The sequence below is a fragment of the Musca autumnalis genome, unplaced genomic scaffold (assembly GCF_047663935.1).
Source record: "Musca autumnalis isolate F117 unplaced genomic scaffold, ASM4766393v1 scaffold_3, whole genome shotgun sequence".
In the NCBI taxonomy this organism is placed as follows: Eukaryota; Metazoa; Arthropoda; class Insecta; order Diptera; family Muscidae; genus Musca; species Musca autumnalis.
The window spans coordinates 3,345,706-3,359,930 of record NW_027411866.1 but is presented as its reverse complement, the minus strand read 5'-3'; the positions used below and the strand labels follow the sequence as shown (position 1 = coordinate 3,359,930).

The 14,225-nt window shown below is 33.9% G+C and overlaps 1 protein-coding gene across 2 annotated transcripts in view; it reads left to right on the top strand.

Annotated features, from left to right (window-relative positions):
- bif (protein phosphatase 1-binding protein bifocal) overlaps nucleotides 1–14,225 on the top strand; it is a 115,273-nt gene that overhangs the window by 91,912 nt on the left and 9,136 nt on the right. For both annotated transcript variants that reach the window (XM_073978654.1, XM_073978656.1), the window contains 2 exons: nucleotides 5,232–5,405; nucleotides 11,114–11,375. In XM_073978654.1, the coding sequence (XP_073834755.1) occupies nucleotides 5,232–5,405; nucleotides 11,114–11,375 (436 nt within the window). The remainder of the gene's footprint in view (nucleotides 1–5,231; nucleotides 5,406–11,113; nucleotides 11,376–14,225) is intronic.

The following is a 14,225-nucleotide window of genomic DNA, read 5'->3' as shown; positions in this document are numbered from 1 at the left end:
TTTGATTAGGATTAAAGATCAAAAGTTTTGCGGAGGAGATACTTAAAGGAATGGATTGACCATTATGGAAGTGGATCTCCAGCCACTGTATATGGTGCCATAGGGGGTTTTTACACCCTTCGGGCTGTTTGCTCAAGAAGTATCGTCTTGCCCCCGAAAAAAATTTTACCATCGTAATTGAGGCAGCGAATGCAAGTTGCTTCAACAAAAATCCAAGTAATTCGATAGCAGGTCTTAAAGTGAACTTATCCGAAATTTTGTGTGGGAGGTACCGGATGGATTTGACAAATATAGTCCATATTCAAGAGTTACCGTACGAACAATTTTTCCGAACATTTTTGAACTTTTGTGGGGGAGGTACCTGAAGGCGTGGACCGATATGGCTTATCTTCAAACTTAACCTATGTTTGGACAAAATATTACCAAGGCCAAATTTTGGACCGAATCGGCAGATCCGTTCGAGAGTTATCTTGCGCTCCAACCACCTTACACGGTGTCATAGGGTTTTTTTTTTGCAACTTTGGGGCTATTTTCTCAGGAAGTGTGGACTTGCCCCTGATGAAACTTATACCGTCGTATGGAGGTCAGTGAATACAACTTTCTAAAACAAAAATCAAAGCGATTCGAGAGCAGGTCCCAAACTGAACTTATCCCAAATTTTGTGTGGGAGGTACCCGAAGGAGTGGGCCGATTGAGTCCACATTGAAACATTATCTAATTCTGGTGCACACTTTACGATGGGCAAAGTATGGACTAAATCGGTTACTCCCTTCAAGAGTTATCGTGCGCACAAATTTTCCGAACATTTTCGAACTTTTGTGGGGGAGGTACCGGAAGGAGTGGACTGATATAGCCCATCTTCGAACTTAAACTAAGTTTGGGCAAAATATTACGAAAGCCAAAATTTGAACCGAATCGGTTCATCCGTTCAAGAGTTATCGTGCGCTCCAGCCAGACAGACAGACGGACGGACATTGCTCAATCGACTCCAAATTGTCTGAAACACATTTTGTCCAAACATACTTGGGGTCTAAAACCATTATTTCGATGAGGCACATTTTGTCCGTATGAAAGTGTATATCGACACCTCCAAATAATAGTATGCTAAGTCTAAAAAGTGAGTTTTTCAGGAGAAGCATAAATGCTGAGCGTATAAATATAAAAAATCCGATGTCTTGTCATAAGAAAAAAAAAAACTCAAATCTACACATTTTATAAGTCCACAACTACATAGGAGGGGCATTGTTGAAGCAAACATGTTTTGAGAGTAAAATAGGGTATTGTAAATATTTAAAAATGTATATTGTTGCTGCAACCATATACATTATGACACATACCATTACTAGGATAGTTTGAGAAATGGGTCATGTAAAATTGCAAACTGTCCAGATGAACATAAACTTAAGACATAGTAGGCCTTTTATACGCCCTAGTCTAAAATCTACAGGAGGAAAAATACCATAATGCTACAACAAAATATGATTGCTCCAACAATATATGTTATATTTACAATACCTATTTTGCCTTATACTTAAGCCATAGTAGGCCTGTTATACGCTTTGGTCTGGAATCTGAAGGAGAACAAATACCATAATGCTACAAAAATATATGATTGCTTCAACAATATTTATGTTTACATATTTACAATAACTATTTTGCCCTCAGAATATAATTGCTACAACAATATACCTTTTCTGCGTGTAATAAGATCTAAATATCTTCATTAGTTCATATTGATTTCAGTGCATTTCAAATGTGGGTCTGTGGAGATCCCCTCAATCCTTCATTCGCACATTGCACGGGTTAAGGTTTCTATGCTGTATGTTAATGTTTTTACATAAAACCACTTTTTGCAGAATTATTTTACAGAACTTTGTATTGAGTTAATTTTTTGTTATAAAAAAAAAAACAACAACAATGCAAGGCCAAGTCAAGACAGTTCGAATGTTGAGGCTAAAAGTTAGCCTTTTTTGTTTGCAACAATACATATGGAGATTTAATTCAATCTTAAAAAACACTTGTATATGTTTTGAATTGCTGTAGCAGCAGCTGCTGCTTGTGACAAGCTCCAAGTTCGCCATTATTAACATCACATATTAATATATCGTATCTTATGGGAGGCCTTCTTAGTTTTTTTTTTTTCAATGTGGCATGACATCTTCTTTTGTGGGTTTGTGGGTAAATGTACTCACTACAACTATTCTCTGCCATAGTCATAATTAACCCTAACCAACTATTGTCTGTGAGGCATAAATCCACAACAACAACAACAAAAATTATAATAACAATAATAATAATAAAAAATAGCGCAAATCCACCACAATAATAACTTTTTGCAAATAAATATACAATAAACAAACACCAAGGCTTTGAATAAATATGAAGATCTGTCAGCAAATGATCTTCATGAAATATACAATGGGAAACTACACTGCATCTGAATCTGAATCATTCCATAATAACACAGTAGTAGTAACAAAAATAAGAAATAAAAAAGTGAATAAGATGCTGCTCTATTTTGCTGGTTTATAATTGACTTGAACCATGAAATGTGCCACAACGGGGACTTTATGATGGCAATAAACTTTTGGAGAATATATAATGAATGGTTGTGTTTTTGGGATTTTCATGATCAAGAATTATTTTACATTATGAATAACGATTATTTCTACTTATATATTATATATTAGCACAGTTTTCAAGAATTTACAAAAATCTACATATTGTACGCCTCTGAAACTCTCTAAAATGTTGATGCCCATTGAATATAATAATGTCACAAAGAGATATTAAATAATATACCTTAAAATAATAAAACAATATGATAATGATCTCAAAAAAAAAAAAAAAAAACATTCACGAATAGACTCAGGATACAATTATTTCTCTCAATTTGTTCAAAACAAAAAAATCGTTCTTAGAAACTTAAGTTTTCAGCAGAGGACAATTTATATTTCTTAACTCATAATCACTTAGATTAGGTCGAAACTATCCGTAAAAATTCTCAAACAATATTTTTCATTTTTGTTTTCTTTTTAGGCTTCAAAATTTATAATATTTTCACAAAAATCTATTAAAATTCTGTATTTTTTGTTTTATGTTAAAATCTGCTAATTTTAGTATTACTTACAGGATTTTTTATATTTTTCATTGAATAAAAAATATCTAAAATTTCCATAGAGGGACAAATTATTTTTTATCTACCTAATAAAATACAGAAATTTAGTTCTCAATCGTTTTTAAAACAAGGATTTCCTCCCAGCAAACCAACTGTCTGATGTCCGACACGTCTGAACAATTTCGGAAGCAAAATCGTTTAGATTTGGTTTCGATTTCTAAACGATTTTTCGGAGAGGAAATAGTTCAGATTTTGTACCGATTTCGTTCCGATTTCGTTAAGATGTCGGTACGATTGGTTTGCTGGGCTCTTATGGAATCTTCCATTTTTTTTTAAATATACATATGTAATTGAAAACTTTTTTAAATATATTATGAAAATTCCTAATAAGGAATTTAATCTGAACTTGTTATGTTTTTTTAATATACCCTCCACCATATGGAGGGTATAATTAAATTTGTCATTCCGTTTGTAACACATCGAAATATTCGTCGGAGACCCTATAATGTATATATATTATTGATCAGCATAAAATTCTATGTCGATTTGACCATGTCCGTCTGTCCGTCCGTCCGTCAGTCCGTCCGTCTGTCTGTCTGTTGAAATCAAGATACAGCTCGCAATTTTAAAGATAGAGAGTCAAAATTTGGCACAGAAGTTTTTATTTCCTGCAGGATGGTTGGTATTGAAAATGGGATATATCGGTCCACGTTTTGATATAGCCCCCATAGAACGGTACCTCCCGATTTTCGGTATTTTGAAGGTTTTAGCTTTATTATCCTACCAAAATGGCTGAAATTTGGTACGTAGTCTTCTTTAGGGGTATAAAACTTTCCCCCAGAATTTTGTCGATATCGGTCCACACCCTCATATAGCCCCCATAGAACGGTACCTCCCGATTTTCGGTATTTTGAAGGTTTTAGCTTCATTATCCTACCAAAATGGCTGAAATTTGGTACGTAGTCTTTTTTAGGGGTATAAAACTTTCCCCCAGAATTTTGTCGGTATCGGTCCACATCTTCATATAGCCCCCATAGAACGGTACCTCCCGATTTTCGGTATTTTGAAGGTTTTAGCTTTATTATCATTATCACACCGAAATGGCTGAAATTTGGTATTTAGTTATCGTTGGTGGTATAAAACTTTCCCCCAGAACTTTGTCGGTATCGGTCCGTGCCTTCATATAGCCCCCATAGTACGGTACCTCCCGATTTTCGGTATTTTGAACGTTGTGGCCTCAGTATTCCACCGAAATGGCTGAAATTTGGTATTTAGACTTCGTAGGGGGTACTCAAACTTCCCTTTAAATTTGTTGGTATAGGTCCACGCCTTCATATAGCCCCCATGGAAAGGTACCTCACGACTCGTATTTTTAAGGTTGTGTCTTCAATATTCCACCAAAAAGGGCGGAAATTTTGTATTTAGTCTTCAATTTAATACAAAACTGTTCGCCAGCTATATGTCTGTACAGGTCCACGCTTTCATATTGCCCCATATCTGACTAAAATTCGTTGGTATAGATCCACGTTTCGATATAGCCCTAGAACCATAGCCATAGAACGGTACCTCCCGATTTTCGTAATACTGAAGATTGTGACGTCAATATCCAACCGAAATGGCTGAAATTCGTTATTTCGTCTTTCAAGAGCTATAAAATATTCCAGAAGAGTATTATCAGTATAGGTCCACGTCTTCCTATATCCCCATAGAAGCGTACTTCTTGATTTTCGGTATTTTTTAAGTTTTAGCCACATTTTCTTACCGAAATATAGGAAATTTGGTATTTAGTCTTCTTTGAGGCTAAAAACTTTCCGTCGGAAATTTGTCGGTATAGATCGACGTTTTGAAATAGCCCCCATAGAATGGTGCCTCACATTGTTTTACCGAAATTGCTGAAATTTAGTATTAAGTCTTCTTCATACACGAAAGGAAACTAATTATTCCATTTTACTTCAATACAACTTATGGTGGAGGGTATAACAAGTTCGGCCCGGCCGAACTTAACTCCGTTCTTACTTGTTTTTATTTATTTATTTATTTTATTTTATTTATTATTTTTTTTTTTTTTTGTTAACAAAAAAATAATAATTTTTCCATTTTTTTTTCTTTGCAGCCAAACGAATCCGGTTTTGTGCTATTGGGTGATCTCTCAGTAGAAACATCAACCGATTTAGATTATGATGATTTCTCAATGTGTCCACCCTCACCATGTGATGTTGAATTTGTTAATGCTAATATTGTGATTGATGGTAAATCAAGTATTCGACAGAAATCCAAAGATGCAACGGTAAGTAAAAACAAATAAAAACAAAATTGAAAATTTTGACTATTAGGGCGAAGATTATTTTAATTTTGAATTAATTTCTCGTTGTAGTCGAGCTTAGTGACCGATGATTTTTACAAGTGAAAACTGAAAGCCGAAAATTCGAAACAAAATTAGACAGCATTTGCTGCTCAATATCTCTAGTCTCTAAGAAGCACCAGGGATATCATTAAAATTCATTGATTACAATTTTAGGTCCTTATTCAGTCACGATTTTTAAAAAAGAAACTTTGACATGTAGTTATTAAAAAAAAATTCTCCAATGTTCGGGTTTTCATATACATTGGTAGATTAATCTGCAGCAAACTTCACACTATCGAAAGCGCAAAGGAAATGCGATTAATATGCAGCCAACTTCACACTATTGAAAGCGCAAAGGAAATGCAACTACGAACAAGAACAGGCAGCAAGCAGGCCATCTAATCGATGAATAGATTGACATTTCAAAATTTTTATTCATTCTTCAAAACAACACATTTGACAGCACATTTTAAGTGTCAAAATACAACAATACCTATCCAAAAACCTAAAATTTTGCCCTAAAGCAATTATTTTTTTCACCGACATCTATTTTAATTATTTAATATTAACAAGAAATCTGAATTGTTGCTTAAATTCGTTGAATTTAATTTGCCGCAATTCTAATTTGTCACGGCGCATCTATTTTATGCCTTGTTTATGCATTTTGACAGATGAAATTCTGTCAGAAGTTGAATCTGTAGTAGTAATTCGCCGTTGCATGTAACTTCCCTGTAGGAAACCTGGTGTAAAGTGTCAACATGTCACCACTTTCACTACTATTATGGTGGTGACATTGTCAACATGTTGTCAACAATCTTTAATAAAATTTTAAAATATACAATTTAATTAAAAGATAAATTGCATTATCTTAAATTACGTTTAGATTGACGAATTTGTTTGATGAATTTCTAATGTCAATTTTATTACGTACATATTAGGGATATAACTTTTTGCACTTTTTTGCAGATATCGAAAATACCACCACATAGCCGTGTAGAGCATGAAAAACTATTATGAAATAAGGTGTAATTTTTTCTCTATCGCGAAAAAAGTTTCCGCACCAAATGCATTGAAGTTCAGTAATGCATTTTTTAATTTTATCTGTTATAACAACATCTTTGCTTTTCATTAAAATTTTTATTTTTTTGTAATCTAATTTAAAATCATTATCAAAGCGTTCTGGACCAATTTGCAAATGACCCCAAATTCTCTTGTCCGATAGGTACAAAAAATATAAACATAAAATTCACGAGTTTATAAAGAAAAACCAAAAATTGCAATAGTGTCAAAAGTTCCTAATATGCTCCGAAATGGCGCGATTTGAGAACAAATTGGTCCAGAACGCTTTGATAATGATTTTAAATTAGATTACAAAAAAATAAAAATTTTAATGAAAAGCAAATATGTTGTTATAACAGAGAAAATTAAAAAATGCATTTCTGAACTTCCATGTATTTGGTGCGGAAACTTTTTTCGCGATAGAGAAAAATTGACACCGTATTTCATTATAGTTTTCCATGCTCTACACGGCTATGTGGTGGTATTTTTTTGGTTATAGCCCTAGTACATATACTTTTAATAAATCCAGTTGACTTTATTTGACGTATACGCTATGGAACTGACGTTTGAAATCCAGTGGTTTTCGTTAATCTATATGCACTATTATGCATCTATATGCACTATTACCAAAAAGTTTCAAATGACCAAAAAATCTTGTAGTAAATCTCTGGTACCAATGTCGCCATATAACCCTTCATGAACTATTGACTCACTACATTCAAAGTCTCTACTGACTCACTGCCTACAATGTACAGTATAGTCTCGATAATCCGGACAACGCGGTAATCCGGACACTAGAATTTTTTACATTGTAGACTCGGTAATCCGGACATCACATATTTTTCTTACCTCGATAATCCGGACATCAATTTTGCCTTAATCATTAGATTCTAATTTATTTCATTGATGTTTTCGTTCTTAACAATAGCAATTGGTGTATAAATAAGAAAGTCGTTGGGTGATGTTCATAGAAATATACCCCATAATGAGATGAGTGTATTTGAATTCTGAAGTTCTGTCGCGAGTCATAAGAGGCTCATGTCCCGTGGACCAGGGAAATCAATATATGCATGTACATGGGCTACAACGTTCATATTCTTGAAAAAAAACTATGCATGAATATACACCAGTTGTAGAGAAGTTTTAGATGGTTTAAGTAATTAGCAAAAGTCACCTAAATTACGTTGGAGGAATATAAGACGTAAATTTGGTAGCCAGGGAAGCTGTTTCCGCTTTAAAAATGGTCGCAAACCATAATATTTGCTTAATATGGATTTGTTTGCCTTAAATATCAGGTTATTATCTAGTAAAAGTCCATTATTAATTATTTAAAAGTACAAAATTATTTGTTTTTGTTATTACTCGGTAATCCGGACAATTCGATAATCCGGACACCGCCGAATCATGTGGATTATCGAGATTATACTGTATATACCAATGCCTTTCTTTGGTATTGTGGAAGTTACGAAGTTTTTCGGCAATTCACACACACACGACCCGAACGCAACGAAAGAGCACACAAAAGAGAGCAAATGTTTTGATTTGTTTTTGTTTTGCTGCATGCGTGCATACAATCTTACTAACACACTGTCAACAGATGCCAATATGCAGAATTTTGGTCGGCAGTGGTATATACTGACTTACTACCTTCAATGTCACCACATGGCCCCTCGGCAACTAATGACATACTACTGACTTTTGAATGACACACAATGAACGGAAACAAACAAAGCGATTCCCGTACCAATCACACAAAGCCACAAACTTTTCAGCTTCTCTGAATCGTTTCATTCTCACAACCAAAACAAAAACACAAACTTTTCAATGTAAAAAGATTGAAACCGTACGATTGCTGAAATGTAACTTCGACTATGCTTTGCCGAGTTGTTTCATTCATCACCGAAACAAGAAGTATTTTTGGGAAACGTTTGCCGTGCGTATTGTCAATAACACACTCAGACACACACACATGTGATTGCTTAACAACCCTATAAGTTAGAGGTAGTTTACACTATCTATCAATGTCATATGACACGAAATAAAAACATTCCATATCTACCCACGTAGGCAATGTGGAGACGTAATTCTATTATATATTTGTTGGGGTGGACGCACTGAGTAAATGGCGTAAGGAAAATCTCCAATATTGCACATATTAGTGAATATATAACGATGGACAATTTCATGTCATATGACATTTACATATAGTGTAAACTACCCCTTAGCATCAGCATACCACAGTGAATTTTACCAACCACCAATCAGCATACCACAGTGAATTTTATCAACCAACAAACGTTTTTGATTTATTCACATGTGTTTAGTACTATTCCGTTTTCTATCTGCTCTTGTGGAGTTGAGTACTTTTCGCTTTTCGTTTTGTTCGCACTCACGAATGTAAAAGAAACAAAACTAAACAGCGAGCTCGGCCAACGTGGGTTATGTTTCGTTTTGTATTGTTCCCATGGAAAATACGAAACGATTGGAAATGTTATTTAAAGTATTTTTACGTACGCTGATGACACATTCATATAAAATGTCTATAGGAAATTACATGCGTTGTCTACACTTTGTCAGTAGTACAGTAGTAAGTCAGTACGGATTCACTATTGACATTTCCTACAGGGTTGTATTTGTGACTTAATCGCTCCCTGGTCCAAGAACTGAGTATCGAGTATGAGTTATGATTTCTGATTCGACGTATTGTACCTGCAATCAGAGGTGCCAAGTTGGTGGTTTTCCCGCTACTTGTGGTGATTTTTGACGTACAAAAACCACTGTTTAAGCGGGAATGTCAACTGTTTTAAGTTAAAAATCGCTACAGACCTATGGTGCGTATGTGGCTGTAGCGATTTTAACCTCGGAACAGTTGGCATCCCTGCCTGCAATTCTTTAGCACTGTTTCTCAGCGGATACAAAGAAACAAAGTCGTAAAAGAAGAAGTCGTTAAGAACAATCGTTTTCTAATGGAAAATCAATTTAACTGATATTGGTTAACTTTCCATTAGAAAGCGATTGTTCTTAACGACTCCTTCTTTTACGACTTTGTTCGATTGCAGTTCATAGAATATTTTCTAAAACAATAAACCCATATTGTAATCAAAACATATGACAATAATTTATTGAAAGACATAAGATAAGATTTTGTTTTGTTTTACAATACTTTTCACATGTTGACGCTTAACTTTTCTAATGCGAATTTATTTTCAATTAATTCGCAAGTTTTTTATATTGTTTTTATTGACCAAAGATAAGTGTCATTGAAATTCTTGACAATCTACCCCGCCCTCAAACTCAATATCTATCCACCAACGCATGTCTTACTGCCATTTATTTGTGTTTTGTCGATAGACAGACTTTCAAAACAAACATTGCCAAATATGTTTTTTTGTTTCTTATTTCTATATTCTAAATTCATTCATTCACACTTACTTTCGTTTAAGTTTTGAGCTCGTGACTGACATTTTTGTGGCCGCTATTTTTTATTTTGACAAATGCCAAAAACATTATCATATAAAGTATTCCATGAAGTAGAGAATGAAGAAAATCCCATAATAACCATATAAAGAGTTTTTAATACTCATACTTTTCGTTAATATTTACTGTACACTTTGTTTACTCTCTGGGCAGATTTGCTCATTTACGCGAAAGCCAGCCTCTGAAATATTTCTCGAGAAATGTTCAAGATAGAACCGGGAACCTGGCGTTTTTCATTAAACATTTTGCAATTTTGTGTACACTATATAGCCTTAAATGTTAACCTAATTTTAATAAAATAAAAAAACCGGCCCATCAATTGTCAAAGTATTGTGGTAACATCTGTCAAAACACATACAATGGGGTGACTACACCTTTAGTGCGTGAACTGGGTTCATTATCATTTAACACATGTTGGTTGGCTCGTTGGTGTTGTTTTTACAGTGTTTTATTTAACTTGTTTTGGTGTTATTGTTTCGGAAAATAAAAACAAAATTTGCATAAACACTAACCTACCTTCTCACCTATTTATAACTACTATACCATAAAGGGAATGATGTTTTAATATTACATAACAGATATGTATATAACTGGGTGTTTGTAAACAAGTAAACAAAACAAATATTCAATGAAATACAATTAAAAATTCCAAAAAGGTTTTCTTCCAAGCACACGTATAAAATTAGGTTGACGACAAGTTTAGTGGGTTACCTACCTACCTTACCTATTGTGTGTCGGGTTATAAATGCAAATGGAATCTTTTTGATGAGTAATTTGTTAGATTTGAAAATATAGGTCACTGTATTATTATGTGATCTATCATGTATTGGAAGCTGTGTGAAAATTTACAAGGCTATTTCACATGGAAATCTCAAAAGAAGGAATTTTTTGCTGTCAACATCAAAAAGCTATTATTATAGCCAGGCCACATGTGTGATCTCATAGGACTAGTTTTATGAACACAAAATATATTGAAAAATTAATAATATTAAATATGTAAAGAATTGTTTAAAGTCTTAAATGATATTTCCACAGCTGCCCTTAATTACTATTTTATATTTTTAAATACTATTTTTATTTTTAATTTAATAATATTTTTTATTTTTTCTTTGTAGTTCCGTGTACAATTTAATGATACTCTCACATCAACATTTGAATATCCCTCCGAAGCTTCACTAATTGTGGATGATTCGTTTTCTTCCATGTCTGGGGAAACGGAACTAAAACAAGCATTTCAGAATTTAGTTTTAGAGAATTCCTCCATACCATTGCATCATGTTGCCGATGAGATTATTGAACTGCCAACAACAAACGAAAGTACGAATTCACCTGCCAATACAACAGCCACCAAAAATATTTTAGGCAATTTACCATTAGGTGAGTTTTGAAAGTTTCCAATTTTTTAGTTTTAAGTTTTTTTTTGCATTTGGTGGTGTTTTGTGCTGTTGTCATATTCTTCAGCATTTCTGTTTTATTTTTAATTTTTCATACTTTTTTTGGTTTTGGTTTGTCTGTTTTTCTTTCATTGTTATTTTCTTTTTTGGTGTAGGGTTTTTTTGGGTTTACTACCAATTCTAATGACCATTTGTTTCTTAATATAACACACACTTAACAACTTTTTATGTAGTTTAAAACTTTCTTTTTTCCCCTTCTTTATTACAAATAAAAACTCCAAAGACCTAATAACAAACTAACCATTTGCTTTTTTATATTAACCCCTATCAAAATGTGTTCCCTTGATGACAATTCTTATTTGTATATGAAATTCCTCATGCCATAAGGTATATTATTTGGCAACACAAAAAACCATTACACACTACTTACCAATCTACATCCCAAATACTTTGTATTCTTTTCTATGTTTTATAGCCGTTATCGAACCAACATTGCCCATCAATTCTTGTCGAGACAGTAATAGTCCCAGTTCTACTCTCTGTTGTCAAAATTTCCCAACTTGTCCAACAAAATCGCTTACAGGCAAAACGTTGAAAGACATTTTGAAAATATGTTCAACAACATTGCGTAAATTTTCAAAGAATTTGAACATAAGGTTCGTTTTATATTCCCCCAATCTGAAATCAATTGAGATTCTCAGAAAATCCAAAAATGTTACCTCCCTTAGATCTTGAGCAAATAATGTGTGGGTCTTTAATAACTCGTGATCGCTATGTATGCCATTTTTGTCAGTTATCATTACCATGATCATCGTTTCATTTATTTCTCTTGCAGTAAATAATTCCTCTCTCAAGTAGGGATCTATAGTTTGAAGTGTGATTTATCAATTAATAATGTTTAAGTACGGAATACGAAATCCAGAGCGTAAATAATATTAGAAAGAAGGAGAGAAATGGATTCCTTTCTTTCCGCTCTCAACCGAAAATTTAAATTTCTTTCGTAAAAAGTTTCAGTGTTAAGCTTAGGTTTAGATTGTAATATCTTCTTTTTAATCGTGTGTTACGTCATGTTTACATTAGAGCATTTTGTCGGCTTAAATAAACTCCTCTAGTCCCGGTCCACACTAGAGTGATTTCGTTGAAAAAATTCATGAAATTAGGCGTTCTTAGATCGAGCTCCCCACTACAGCAATTTCATGATATTTTCTACTATGGAACTCGATCTAGGGACGCATAATTTCATAAAGTTATTTCAAGGAAACCGCTGTTGTGTGGACCGGCACTTATACACAATGGATTTGACAATTGAAACCCACGGTATGAACTTAATCCAATTATTTGTAAACGTACTGTTAGGTAGGGCGCCAAGATGTCTGAAAATAGAAATTGAGACATTTCACGTAAGAAAATAGAGTTTTTAATTAACCCAACATTTTTAAGTTTTCGAAGTAACGTTCAATTTATTTCTTATGAAATTAATAAATCATCTACTAAGTAGGAAACTATACATTATTGGATTATATTACAGTCAATAGGCGAATCAATTACTTAAATATGTAAAAAAATTCTCCGAATGCTGAAACATTTAGTTTTTGAGTATGAAGTGCGAGAAATGAACTACTTCCCAAGCACTCTCTTCCAAAGTTTATACGTGCCTCTTGTGCCAGACACTGAAAATAACACATGAAAATATTTTAGCTTTTAGGAGAGAGCTTTTAGGTGAAGGAGCTCCCTTTCTCCTTTCTTACCTCAAAACATTTTCATGAAAATTTTCATAGTCTGACACAAGACTTACAATTCTCTCTATATAAATAAGATAGGAAAATGTGTCTTGTGGCCAGAATATCTTATAAAATTGGTGTCCATGGCCCCTAATTAATATCACCAATGATAATCACTCTGAACTGATTCTCTCTAATCTTAAGGGATAACTATCAACACCATTAAGACCACTCCCTCTACATTTTTATTCTCATTTCGTTTTATCAACTTTCCTCAAAACGTCAAATCACCGCAAAATCATATAACATTTCACAAGACATGGCTCCCAAAAGCAGCACATAAACCAGAGCAACAAATTCTCTATCCCGGTGTTCAAAGTTGTAAATTGAGATCCCGATCCCACCTATAACGATCATATCCAAGCAACTGTTTAAATTTGACAAAAAGAAACCAAAAAAACATTCAAATTTTTACAGATTGCCCAGATTTAGAGAAGGCTACAACATTAACAACAATATCAGTGGACAAGGAGCCAACACAAGACAATCAAGAACAGCAGCAATTGCAGAACCAGTGCAACAACAACAACACAGAGCAGAAATTAGAGTTACCCAAGCCATTAGAAATTCGAAAATCCCGAAAAGATTTAAAACTACCACTACTGGAACAGCAGCAGCACCAAGTGATACTTGTGAAGGGCCAAAAGCCTCCGCTGCCAGAGAAAAGCGAGCGAATGAAGACATGGAAACCTCCGTTATATTTAAAAGCAAATATAGGCCGCGAAAAAACCTTGCCAGAGCCAATATCTACACCCCTAACACCACAACCACCCAAACTGAACACCCAATCAGTTCACAAAACAGAACAGCAGGAACTTAACAACACATCGCAGAGCAAACATGATTCAAATGGCAACAATCTCGTCGAGGAAAAGTTATATACAGAAAAAACCCAAAAGGAGAAACCATGTAAAAGGCCACAGATTCTTAGCCATCCAAAGTATGCCTGTTTTTTAAAACCCAGTACAACCGATGAAAGGCCTCTAATACAACGTTCTCGTTCCAATGAATTTCGTCGAAATTTTAATACAAATCTTGTAACGTTACCTGTT